We start from the raw sequence: 14012 nt of genomic DNA, 5'->3' as shown, positions 1-14012 counted from the left end.
TTCATCAGTTGTTCCCATCATTCTGCACACTTGTGTAATTAAAGAATAATTTCCCATACGGTCACAAAGTAACTTGAATGTACTATTCTAAGATTCATGGCCTTACCTCTTACTGCAATGCATAGCTAAATCTAAATATTCCAGTTACTGGGGACTCCAGCCCCTGAGCTGCAGGTGCTCCAGCTTTCATGGTTTAAGATGTGATCAACCCCAAATCCTGCCCTGCAGAAGTGGCAGAATACACACATGCCCAGTCATCAGCTGCCTCTGCTGCCTGTGCAAAGCTACCTTTGCTAATAATTTCAGTAATGTGCCAGTCTGGGAGCTGCAGCAGCTAAGACACTTCTGCATGCCCTGCTTTTGCTGCAAATTCAAATGGTCCCACCAGAGTAGGGCAAAGGACTGGTGACTACAGTAATTTACCATAGCACCAGAACAAAATTCTGACATGTTGATGTCCTCTCTCCCTTCAGATGGTACAGATTCCATTCCAAGGTCAGGGCCCTGATATGTCTCCCAGGACTCTGGAGAGTGTAGTCCTCTGTTTGGATAATGTTGGGGTTTGGAAAAAGAAAAAAGCAAATTATAAAATCTACCCCATCAGCTTTATGCAGATTTTTATTCTGATGCCAACATTTTTGCATCTCAGCTTTCCATACATGTGGAAACCTAAATAACTAATCAAGATATCCCTCTCCCATCTTTTGGGATTATAATGAGAGAAAAATTTAGAAGCATTGATATAAAATATTTAATTTCATAACATAAGCAGATTTTGAATAATGAGTGCTAAATACCATATGAAGACACATTCATTACTAAAATGTGGTTAGATAGTTGTTTGCATTTCAGCCTTGAAGTTTGGACTTCTGATAACCTTGGAAGGATGTCTGAAAAATTACCTAGGAAATCTATTTTAACAGGTCAAACTTGCTGATCAGGATGCAAAATCCAACTAAAATATATTTGGAATTTACTAAACTAGTAGCAATTTTCTGCCAGTTTTAGTCTCCACGTGCAGTTTCAGTAAGCTTTAGCTAATGATGTTAACTTAAGAGAAGTTATTGAATTACCTTCACTTTTCAGAGTCAATTCTATTCACAATCCCTATTCTATCAAGTTTACCTTTGAAAATAGTTTAGTTATGTGTTTTATATTGGTTGCCAAGCAAGGGATTTCTCAGTGCTAAGCTAATACATTTTTATGGATGCTGAAGGCATCTTCTAGGTGTCAAGGTTGTAATAACAAATTAAAACCATGCTAAGAATCAAATCTGAAATCAAATCTGAAAATATGGTCTATAATATAATGCTTTATATCTATAAACTCTTCTCCCAGATGAACTAATTTTAATGCAATATAAAAGATCAGAAATAAGGGACAAATTTGCCTCTACAGAAAGAAGACAGTATACTAATAGACCTACTAATTGACCTATGGCAGCGGTCTGGCCTTCAAGAGAATTTCTTCTTCTTGTTCATGGCAAAATTTAGTCCATGCATGAAGTAGCTAGAGACTTTTCCAAAATATCAGAAACTACTTTTTTTCTCAGAAGGTCCTTAGACATCCTGATCTGTATTTTCTTGGTGATTTTTGGGGGTCCTTCAAGAAAACCTTTCCCTAGCATATTAAATGAAATTCTGATTTTTTTCTGTCTGCTCATCTTGCTATTCACATGTGTATCTGGTGTCTTGCTCCATGCTGGCTATCTTTCTGGCCAACAGATCATAATTGCAGTTTCATACCAATTTTACTGGAGCTCCAGGCACCCTTGAGCACAGAACAACTTGACACCTGCTCCAAATTGGACTGGGTCCAAACAGCCTTTCCACAAGCCAAAGACCACCTTAGTGCCTTAGCACACTAAGGCGCCATAGGACAAGACTGGGCACCACAGGCAAGACTACTGGCTTTGTTCTACCTGTTTCTGAGCCAGCTAGGAGAGAAAATTTTCCAGGTGCTTGGAGATGCTGATAAAGTGTAAGAGATAGGCTGTGGGGTGTTATCATGGCCCTTGACAAGAATGAATACTTTTTGTGGTACCATTTTTCAGCTTTTGTCTTGGTGTAGTCCAGGTCATCAATCTAACACGAGCACTGACAGTGCTGTTTTCCCATCTTTTACTTGATCTAGTTGTTCTTCTCTGAAAAGTGCCATTGTCAGAAACCATTACCTGCAAAATTATTATATGAAAACTTCACCAATCATTGTTTCATGAAGATGATCCAGTCTTTAATCTTAATTGAGGAATAAATCATTGCAAAATTTAGCAGTCTCCTTGTAAAGTATATTCAGTGATGGGAAAAATACTACAAGTTTTCAACATTTTTCTCAGGTATTTCATCAAGAAAATGTAAAAAAGGGTAATAAAGCAAGGAAGGCATGAAATAGTCTGAAACTAATGAGAAACACTTGTTTATGATCCACCTCTGCTACAATGTTAGAAATGAGGCAAAATTTAGCCCCTATATCATTGTCTGCATGCAAAGGCCAACTGCCAGATAAAGACCTTTTCTCTTCAAATTTCCTGTCTAGAATACATAGCAGTGTTAGAAGCTGGAAACTATTAGTTTCCACAAAATATTAGTTAAATCTTGCTAAAATCAGAAATAGATTTAGAGGTCACTTATAAAACTTCCTGGGGAAGAACTCACAGTGGGATATATGCACAGAAGAGAGGATTCCTTCTTGTTTTCACCCTTTTTCCCTACTCTAACTTGTGTAAAATCCTGATTTTTGTGATGTGATTACTGTGCTACTTTAAACTTCAAAAAGTCAGAAAGAAATACGGTCTCTCTCTCACACTGAATACTAAATAAGAAAACCCATAAAACCAGCAAGAGTTAAAAAAGTATCATCAACTAATGCAGTGAAATTGTTTCATGAAAATCTAATGTCTTTCTTATGTTTAGGTGTGGTAATAATTTTATTAATGCAAGAGAAATCTTTTCACATCAAAGCAGGCAAGTATGGATAGCAAATTAATCTGTATTCAGTAAGGAACCCAATACTCTTACACTAAAGTGACTGCAAATTTGTATACTTTAATTGCGCTAATTTCAAAGACTCATTGACCCCAATCCTACTGATTTTTCCACTCTCTTCAAGAACACAGAAGTATCTGCCTTCTACTTTTGCCACCTGATTCAAGGTATTATATATTCAAAAATATTATTTCTGTAGAGATACAGAATGCAAAAATACTTAGAGAAGAAAGGAGTTAAGCCTAATATTTAACCATACTTTTTCATGAAATGATTTTTTCTACGAAGAATGTTAGTGGCAGATTTGGAAAACTCTAAACTCAACATAAAATGCAGGAAAAGGCATACAATAGATTTCACATGTAGAAATTCCCAAATTATAGTCCTGATACCTACATTTACTCCTGCTCATCAATTCATTGAGATCCCAGGTTGCCTAATTAATTGAAATTTATTGGCATACAAATATCCAGCAGACAGTCCTAACTACCCTCACTGCAGAAAATACAGATGTGTGCACATGGCACTCCATCCTCACAGGGTGCAGTGCCTTGTCACAAGCCAGAAGTCAGAATGACACTCCCCTACATGGTCTAACCAGAAGACAGTAATATGATTGCAAAACCACAAAATTTTGAAGTAATTTAGATTTTGCAATCAAGCTTAATGCAAGTATAGGAGAAATAAAAGATTTTAGTTGCATTTTCTCCATTCCATCACCCACTCCCTGCTGTCCTGCCCTGGCTGGCAATGCCAGCATGTCCATTGTTTTCAGGAAGTTGTATTCCAGAACATCAAGATCCTCCCTTTGTTATTACTGGGTCCAGCAGAGACGGAGCTCATTTTCCCCATAGCAGCCCTCACAGTGCTGTGCTTTGCATTGGTAGCTAGAGACACACTGATAAGACAGCAGTCATTTTTCAAGGCTGTCTCTCCAGTATTCCTCCCTCACCACTATGCTGGGTATGAGCAAGATCTTGTGAGGGGGCACAGCCAGGACAGCTGACCCAAACAGACCAAAGGGATGTCCCGTACCGTACAATGTCTGCTCAGCAATAAAACCTAAGAGAAAGGTGTGGATGTGTGCATTTTTTGTTATGACATTTTTGTTCTGGAGAAACTGCTACATTTACTGAAGCCCTGCTTCCCAGGAAGTGCCTGGATATCACCTGCTGATGGAAAGTAGAGAACAAATCTTTTGTTGGTAGGCACTGGTATAATATACTCTTGTGCCACGGGACACAGAACCCATCTGCATCCTGAGTAAAAGTCATGAAAACAAGCAAGGTCAAAGAATCTGAACAGGGGATTCAGTTTTTGGAAATAAAATGCAAGGATGGATGTTTATGGCTGTAGTCAGCAGCACAGCAACTAAGTCTGCCGAGAAATCCTGGAAGAGATCATAGACTATCCAGGAAGCAGAAATATCTATCCAGCCTTGGCAGTGCATACACAAAGGAGGGAAGAAAAGGGATGCCAGCAGCATGTTTTCTGACAGCTTTTACTCCTTACTATTGATCTGTACACTGTAGAATTAAAAGCTTTTTTGACTCTCTGTGATCCGGATGCATAGAATGATTTACTGAATCCTATGAAAAACTGAAAAACAAGTGTCCTTAAACAGGTTGGCTGCTAATTCAACTTTGTTGCTAATTTATTAACCTCAATTTTATTTCACAAGTTAGATAAGGTTTTAATGTTTCAGAAATTTCAGAAGGATGAATGGCAGAAAAAGGAGTACAGTGTGCCATTCCAAATTACCTATTACTTATGAGACCAATTCTAGAAAATTTTTGTTAGAAAAAAAGGTAGCAAATCTGAGAAACACTCTCTTTTTTTTGACAGTTAGAATCTGCAAGATTTCTCTCCACAATCATTAAGCAAATACCAATATCTTTTATAGTGTACAGTATAATTAGGAGGATTGACATCTAGTCCTTTAAGTGTAAATAATATGCAGAAAACTCTGAAGCATTTTAAACTGAGGTAGTGCAACTTGCTGCAGAAATTTGCTCATAAATTCCTATATTTCATAGAATTTAAAGGTAAATTTGCACTATGAGAGGTGACTTATCTTAATCAGCTTGGTCATCATGTTCTATTCCACATAAAGTGTATTACTGAAATAAGCTATCATTGAAATGTACTTATTGTGCCATTATAATGGCATTATTTTAACATAATCTGAGCCTACACTCCACACAATGGCAGGTTCCTGGAAAACAAAAAAGAGAAATATCAAGAAAACCTCTATCATTAAAGAATCTCACATCTACATACTTCAGTTTACCTTTCTCTTTTTCTTTTTCTGTAGGTTGTGACCTCATCCCAGTCCAGTATCTCAGATGGGGCGATCCCGAACCCATTGCAGCCGTTGTTTTTGCATGCCTGGGTCTGCTGGCCACGCTGTTTGTTACAATTGTGTTCATAATGTACCGTGATACTCCAGTGGTCAAATCATCCAGCCGAGAACTTTGCTACATCATTCTAGCCGGCATCTGCCTGGGTTACTTGTGCACTTTCTGTCTGATTGCAAAACCTCAACAGATTTACTGTTACCTTCAGCGAATTGGCATCGGCCTCTCGCCGGCTATGAGTTATTCTGCTCTAGTAACTAAAACCAACCGCATCGCAAGAATCTTGGCTGGAAGCAAGAAGAAAATCTGTACAAAGAAACCTAGGTTCATGAGTGCCTGCGCCCAGCTGGTCATTGCATTTATCTTGATATGTATACAATTAGGCATCATAGTTGCCCTCTTTATAATGGAGCCACCAGACATAATGCATGATTACCCAAGCATCCGAGAGGTCTACCTGATTTGTAACACCACCAACTTGGGTGTTGTGACTCCCCTTGGATATAATGGGTTATTAATTTTGAGCTGCACCTTTTATGCATTTAAGACAAGAAATGTCCCAGCTAATTTCAACGAAGCAAAATATATTGCCTTCACCATGTATACCACCTGCATCATTTGGCTGGCTTTTGTGCCAATATATTTTGGAAGCAACTACAAGATAATCACCATGTGTTTCTCAGTGAGTCTGAGTGCCACGGTGGCCCTTGGCTGCATGTTTGTGCCCAAAGTCTACATCATCCTCGCTAAGCCAGAGAGGAATGTGCGCAGTGCGTTCACCACATCCACAGTAGTCCGCATGCACGTCGGGGATGGAAAGTCATCTTCAGCCGCCAGCCGCTCCAGCAGCCTGGTGAACCTGTGGAAAAGAAGGGGATCATCTGGTGAAACACTTAGGTAAAGTTTTCTAATGTGGGAGTGTGGGGAGGTAATTGTCATCTTCTGAGAGCTACTAATAGTGGAAAGACAAAGGGAAGTGTGCTAATCTCCTTTGCCTCTGCACTGGGAGTGGAGTGTGTCCTCTGTCCCACATCTGCAAGTTTTGGGGTTGATTTAGTCAAAATGCTGTGCAAAAACTGTTGACAAAGCAATGGGAAAACAAAGTTGGAAGTGCTGGCTGTGAAAACTGTACATGAATATAGGGAGAAAAACAAGATTGTAGGAGTAAAAAAACCCAAGAGAAGAAATATAACTCATTGCCTTGTCCCGAACACACCCATTTACAGTCTCTTTCCCCTAAATGAACTTCATAGTGTCTGTATTTTGCCTCTAGTGACAGGAGGAAGAAAACAGGGTTGGTGCTAGAGCTCCATAATTGAGGTGGAATGTTAAACACAAAAGTCATCATGAACAGCCTCTCTAAGGCATCTGAGAATTTGTTCTCTGTGGCTCTCCTGTTACACCTTTTATCTCCTGCTCCCTTGGTTTTCCTTTTGTATACTATCTCTTCCTAATTTCTTTCTTTTTGTCCTCACCTATCTCCTCTTCCTCAACTTTTTCTGTAAACATCTTCCTAATGCTAACAAATTCAGAGGCTCACAGACCCTGCTCTGTCTACCCTTCCTGCCATTGAACAGATACTCCCTTATATTTCTTTGTTTCTTCCTAATGTATTATTTGAATTCAGCAATCATGAAGACAACTTGTATATTAAATGTATAAAAATTATCTTAAGTAAGGAGAGCTCTGGAGTGGAAACTGCCCTGCTCCATAAAGCAACACCTGTAGCTGTGCACCTTGCCCAGTGGTTGGTTTTCATCCTTAGGTCCTTTCACTTTTGGTATGGGTGCTATGAGAATAATTTAGGTTATTTAACTGCTGGCATTAAAAAAAAAATAAAATCTGTTTATATGAAACTGCAAAGAAGAAATTTTGTCATTCCTCAGCTATGTATGTGTAGCCTGGATGTGACAGGTAGCTAGATTTTTCTCCTCACTGAAACACACATGGATTTCAGGATTGATAATATGAATATTTCCAGACATGTCATTGTTCATAACTGCAGTTGGCATGGAACAAGGACAATTTGTACTTCCATTTATATGTGAATCACAATTTAAACCTCAGGGAGGATTTTATTAGTAATACCTGCAGGATATATTCTGCCAAAGTGATTATTTCTTTCTGTCAGAATATTACTAATGATTCTCTTTCAGAGACTTTGAAATGGTACAAAAATGCCAAGTCTATTACAAGATATTTTATACTTATGATCAGTTAATGATGGGGTTTTTTTCCCAGTTTCTTTCCAGGTGCAGAGTAGGATATTTTCAAATGATAAACCATTTTTCACATTAAGTGATGGCTACCTGAAATATCCTTTTCTGCAACTTTTGTGTCTATGTATAAATGACCTGAGGTATTTGAATTATATATAAGCCCTGTAGCAGCTTTTGGGACTGTTAAAAGAGTCATTCTTCAAAATATGTCTTCACTAGAAGGTGTTCTTCATTGAGATCATCATTATTTTCCCTCTCTTTTGCTGCAGAACTCATTTGCCACTTTGCAACCTTTTTACACAACAAGGTGAAGTTATAGATGATAGAAAGATCTCATGCTTTGCAAGGAAATTTTTGTGATCTGTTCAGGTCTGGTTTGGAAAGACGTTACTCTAAAATCTTTGTTTTGTTCTGAAAAGCAAAGAGCATACCCCATTATTAAATATTCTAAATGACAAGATGTATTTTCTTCTTTTTGAGGACTCTCTTTCATTTCTTTACATCCGTCAGTGAGTAGATAATATCTGCAGTAGGGAGATATTAGCAGAATATAATAGATCATCAACAACAAAGACTCCTCTTTCAATAGCTCTGTCTTGGGAATTACTTCAATCCAAAAGAGCTTTCAGAGTGCCCAGTATGTGTGTGTAGGGATGAAAATGGCAGCAGAAAGCTGGTACATTGACATATTTCCCTGGATACAAAGAACTTGAACTGTGCATTTGAAACTTGGAGAAAAATTTATATGTCATCAGCAGTGTTCATCAATGCACAAAACTGAAGCAAAGAAGATCCTCCTGATACATATGTCTGAATCCCCAGCCAATTAAGCTGTAATGGTGCCCCTGAGTTTAGTAGTGCTCAGTCAGGGTGTGCCTGCAGGGTCTAGGCATCCAAGAGAAAAATGATTCCATCAATCCTGGGAAATTCTCTCTAGTCAATACCAATTCGATTACCCAAAAGAGAGTCCTAAAAGGTGATAAACACATTTAAAATGGTGCTCAGGACTTCACCTATGTCTGGCATAATCTCCAAGAAAGTACAGAAAACCACTGTCAGTTTCAATTTCATTTAGTGTAGAAAAAGAGCAAACATAATTCCACCATTTTACTTGGTAAGCAAACATTTCTTTGAAAAAAAAAGTCTGATTACACAAAGCAATAGGTTTCAAGGTATTACTCAGTACAATGCTCAAAAGATTGTTTTGAAAGTTATTCAAGTAAACACCAAAGTATTCAGAATCAAAGGAAATATGCACTAGAACTTCATGGCATTATTTAAATAGCTCAGAGGGGTTTTATTTAAAAGAGAGTGAGTCACTGTTGAATTTTAAAGAAACATGCTATTTAAGTCACCAGTGCATAGAGGGGCCTCTATCATTAGCATTTTGCTTCTTGACACTAATTTATAGCACAGTGTAGCATTGCATCAAACCATTGTCAAACAGATAATGCCAACATTCCATTCAGAGCTTTCACATCAGCCACAAAATCACAGATAACAAGACTGCTTTTGCCTAAATAAAGCAATGCATCTGTTAAAGTCCTAAATGACTTTTTGCATGGGGTGTTCTTCAATTAAGAAAACCCAGGCAAGCTGTGGCTGTGTGCTGGAATGAACATACTGAAATATGTAGAAGGAGAGAGTAAAACTATTCATTACCCAGTGAAATGAAAACCATTTCATGTAGGCTATTGTGATTCAGCAGTACTCACCAAAAGATGTTCTGCCCTCATTTAAGGTGGGGTTAACGAACCTGACATTATCAGAAGTGACTTCACAGAGAAGAGTACTACAGAGATGGAGTCAAAACCATATAACTGGTGTAGAGAGGCATTGAAATTTCTGATTCCAGTCATCTTACAAGTTAGTTTTATAGAGACTAGGAAGGCCATGAATACATTGAGTAAATCTTGCCTTGAAGTACCAGGAATTATTATCACATATGCTACATAGCCTTTTTGCAAGGACCAAAAATACAGGGCTAATTTATCCTCTCCTCACTATCAGATAACTCGCTATTCCATGTAAGATAAAGGGTGTATATTTCTGCTGCAAGAGCTGCTATTATGATATTTCTAGTCAGGACTGCACATCAAAGGGTCTCAGTCATGTTACCCTGACCTAGAGAATAGTGCAGACGTTCAAAAGCTCCTTTTAGCTTTCTAATATCATTGTCCTGGATTTCACAAAAAAATTAACCACTAGTTGTTTATGTCTTCTGGAAGGAGTCTTTAAATGGCATACATGCTCCATTTTCCAATCTTCCCACTCATCTCCCCACAACTACCCGAAGACTAGTAGGATTTCTTACCTTTAAAGCAAGTAATAAACTGTTCTGAGTAACCAGCAAGGTATTAAAAACCTTCGTAAATACTGTATTTCGCATATATATGTGCCATTTAAGTATTTAAAATCCTACCAGTATTTTTCTCAAAAGAGGGAAACTTATAGATGTCCAGTACAAGCCAAAAGTACCCTCCTGAAACAAAACAAGTCTGATTATCATCATCTTAGTCAGTAACTAAGTCAGAAGGCTGAGCAGCACTTTCAATCTGTAACCCAGGCAGGTAGCTATGATCACTCTAAAGGAAAGAATCACCACCAGCTCAGCCAGATAATGTTAGGTACATTCAAGATACATTGACTGTTTTATGCCTAATTACTCCATACAGCTGTGAACAGCACAATACTAGACAAAAGAAGAATTATGGACATAAATATCTGGACCTTACCTGAGAGACAGTTCTCTCACAAATCTTTTTAAGACTGAAGCTTAATAACTTGGTGTGACAGTGATACTTTATTCTGCATGGATTTACTATGTGATGAAGCATTTCCCAAATATTTAAACATAAGCTATGGCTGTAAAACTAAACAGAAAACTCACCTTTTTTTTTTTTATGTATTGTTTTGCCCACTTAAGAAGTTTGTCCAGCACTGTATTATTACAGAACTGAGCATTGCTCTGTGTGCATCTGCAGAAATGATAGTACTGACGGCTTTCATCGAGGACTGGGGATTCCTTGTCCTAGTGAGCCAAACTCACCTGTGGTTCATTAAGGGAACAACAATTTTTTTCTTATATAAATCACCATCATTTTGTTTTATCTTACTAAACTTAAACAAAAATGCTCACACCTCCACCTCAGAATCAGGTTTGTCCCTCTCAAGCACTACACTGCTACATCAGAAAAAGCCATCAGGTGCCTGGGCTCACATGCTGATAATTGCCATTCCATTTCTTCTATGAAGAAAACATGGTAAGCAAGGTAGATTTTTTCCACTTAATTGGATTTAGTCCTGGACAACCAATGCCTATAGTTAGTGCATAATTAGACATCAGGCAGTCCCAAACTGTGCCATAATTAAATATTTTGGAAACAGGTGTCTACCAGCACACTGCATGCTCTGTTTCTGCACGGAACAGCTGGTTTCCTCCCTTCTCTATTCTATTTTCCTGTTTATGATTGATTATAGATATTTTTTTACAATTCCAAAAGGAGCTATTTTGGACCAGAAAATAAGAAAATATGCTTGTATCAGCCTAGAAGCTGCCATTCATAGTTAGAAATATTCCAGTATATGTATTATATAATGCATCTGCATGCCATATTTCAGCAATGAAATCTTGGGATGAGCTTTTTCAGAAGTCTGAATTTAAGTTTCTCAAAAAGTCAATTCTTGTTTCCACAAGAAATTCTTAAACTTCTAGTGTGAATGAAATCCATATAAAGTACTGAAAAAGACCAAGATAATTGAAATGTGAAAACTTAGTTTTCACTACTGCTATGCTGCATTATGAAGAAAGTCCTGGGAAGATACTTATTTTCCAGACAAATGGGAAAACCCATCAGAAAAAACTTCTGCCACTGTTACACACACCATGCCAAGGTCCCCAAGATGCATCTCATGCAATTCCCACTATCCAGATATCAACATTTCACTGGCTGAAAGCCACATACATGAATAAGCAGATAGATTTGAAGGCATGGCCATTGAGCTGTGATCAAATCTTTTTAGAGTATGTGTGTGTATTACGAGGATTTCAAATGTAAATGGGAAAGATTCAAATTTCCTATGCCTCAGCAACTTGCCTGACATATGAAACAGGCCTGTTGTTTGACACAGAGCTTTTAGTCCTGTAAAGAATATGGAGTACAAGAAAAACTGAGTACAAGAAAAACTTTTGTGGAAAGCTGAAGCTGGTTTTCATTCCTCATGTGCAGACCCATTCAGAAAGATACTGATCCTGAGTTTCTGCCACAGCATATTCTACTGAGACACATTTTTATAGTGCAAGTTACAGTTTTATCTTCATATATATGTAGCTTGAACAATTTCTCTGACACATTTTGAAACATGATAAAAGAACACTACAACTCGCTTCCAAACTAATTTTTAAAAAATTTTATTTACCAGACTTCTCCAGGAAACAGCCTATAGGTTCATACCCAAAATTTGCATAACCAAAAGTCTGAGATATTTATGGTGTTCTGATTGGTCATACAGTACACTAAGGCTAAAACTCCATCATGTCAATTGCCTGGCAAAACAAGGCAAAGCACAACTTTCCTAAACTCTAGACTAACAGTCACAGATTTCATAAAAGTCATTGGTTCTGCAGTTTCTATGGGTAGTTGAACTGATTGAAACATGGAAAACATGAAACTGAATATAGAACAGGTTGTAAACCCACAAGACTCAGCTCAAAACTAGTGCATGACCTGCTGTATTGAATAATATCAGCAGCTTGTAATATATGACAGCATGGGTTGCTTTCCTACTGGAACTTGGTGGAGCTGTTCTGTCTTGCATAAAAGAAACACTGTCTGGAAAAAAAAAATTTGGGAAAAAAAGAGTTACTTCCTACCCTGGTGAAAAGTAAAATTATTTTTAATGTCTGTCAGTGCCAGAGGAGAGGTCCCAGCCACCTGTCTTATACCCATTGGGCTGCTATAACAGCTTTACAGTAAAAGATTTTTCCAATTCCAGTGTTATTTCACCATGGGGAGAAAAAAGAAAAAAAAAAAAAAAAACAAACATGGGGGACATTATTTTAAATCCTGAAGTTTTATAGACTAAAGAAATAATTTAGAGGTGATTTTTAGTGCTAAACAGGTCTTGTGTGTACAGAGAATTAATTAGGAGACTATTAAAGAATGTGAACTGGGACAAATAATGCTTAAGTTACAGTCTAGAGACGATTGCACCATCTTTCAACTAATAACAGTGGTAAAAGTCACATTCTAGAAATGATTGCACCATCTTTCAACTAGTAATGGTGGTAACAGTGACCAGCTTCTAGCCATTGCGCACCTCAATGCAATAAATCCTTTTGGAAACTGAAAAGTAGAAAAGCTGCTCAAAACAGGACCACAAATTTCTGTAGGGCAAAAGATGTCAGAGAAAAATCATTGTGCACCAAAAAATAAATTAATTTCTCCAGATGTTCTTTAATGGGACCCTTGACTCCAAATTGCACAAAAGTTGTTAGATGCCTCTGTATTATGAGTTGATGGTCAAAAAGTGAGGGCTAAGCTTCTTATATGACTTAGTTTATTAGAGCAGATAACAATTTACAAGAGGTGAAGGTTTGGCCCAACAGGTATTGTTTTTATCTAAAAAAAGAAAATCTAGGCATAGTGACACAAGATGCTATTTGTTTGCGTCATAGCCTTGCTAAAATTGAATTTTGATGCATGCAGGATTAAAAAAAAAGACTCTTCAGAGAAAGTCATTATCCTTTTGATGGATTAGTCTGCATTTATTAATGAATCAGTTCCCAAATGGATCATTTGGAGCTATTTTAATCTAATATACTACAAAAATTTAGATTGAGAGATTACTGAGTGATTTGAGTCCTTCACTTTTCCCTAAATAATTTAGTCTTGGTGTCTTTTTAGACAAGCTTGATACAGTGATTAATTAAACTTCAAATACTCTGAAATGACTGAAGAATATTGTATAAAACTCAGTGAAAGGTATTACTGGAAGCTTTTGATAAATTGGTGTTAAAACATTCCATCTGGATAATGGATTTATACTCTTGAATGACCTTATTACAATGTTTTTTGTGTACAGTGCTAGTGCTCTTTTTTGAAATTTCCTCTCAAATTTAATTAAAATATTGATTGATTGATTGATTGATTGATATAATTTTTGGCTGCATTAACTGAGCACATGTCTTCAAGCCTAATATTTGGCATTATTTATATTATTAAGACACTGTTACCATCATTTTGAAGAAAATATCATAGCTGAAGTCTGCAAATTAGATGACATTTTGAACAGTTCCCTGCCTACTGTTACGCACATATGCTTTAGGTTGCAAAATGGAGTCTTGTTACTGTACTGCAAAAAAAGAAAAGGAAGGAACAGTGGACACAGGACCCAAAAGTTTGTATTTATTTAGAGAAGGAAGAATTTCTAATTTTTGATAGCAGTGTTTA

General features: G+C 37.3%; 1 protein-coding gene across 1 annotated transcript in view; it reads left to right on the top strand.

Annotated features, from left to right (window-relative positions):
- The window catches only part of GRM5 (glutamate metabotropic receptor 5), a 231737-nt gene that overhangs the window by 202345 nt on the left and 15380 nt on the right, over positions 1-14012 (top strand). Inside the window, exon 8 of the mRNA XM_041414099.1 lies at positions 5299-6238. Within this exon, the coding sequence (XP_041270033.1) occupies positions 5299-6238 (940 nt within the window). The remainder of the gene's footprint in view (positions 1-5298; positions 6239-14012) is intronic.

Source organism: Onychostruthus taczanowskii, unplaced genomic scaffold, assembly GCF_017590055.1.
Source record: "Onychostruthus taczanowskii isolate IOZ18803 unplaced genomic scaffold, ASM1759005v1 scaffold44, whole genome shotgun sequence".
Classification (NCBI taxonomy): Eukaryota; Metazoa; Chordata; class Aves; order Passeriformes; family Passeridae; genus Onychostruthus; species Onychostruthus taczanowskii.
Note: the sequence above shows the minus strand (reverse complement) of the source record. Positions and strands in the feature narration are given on the sequence as shown.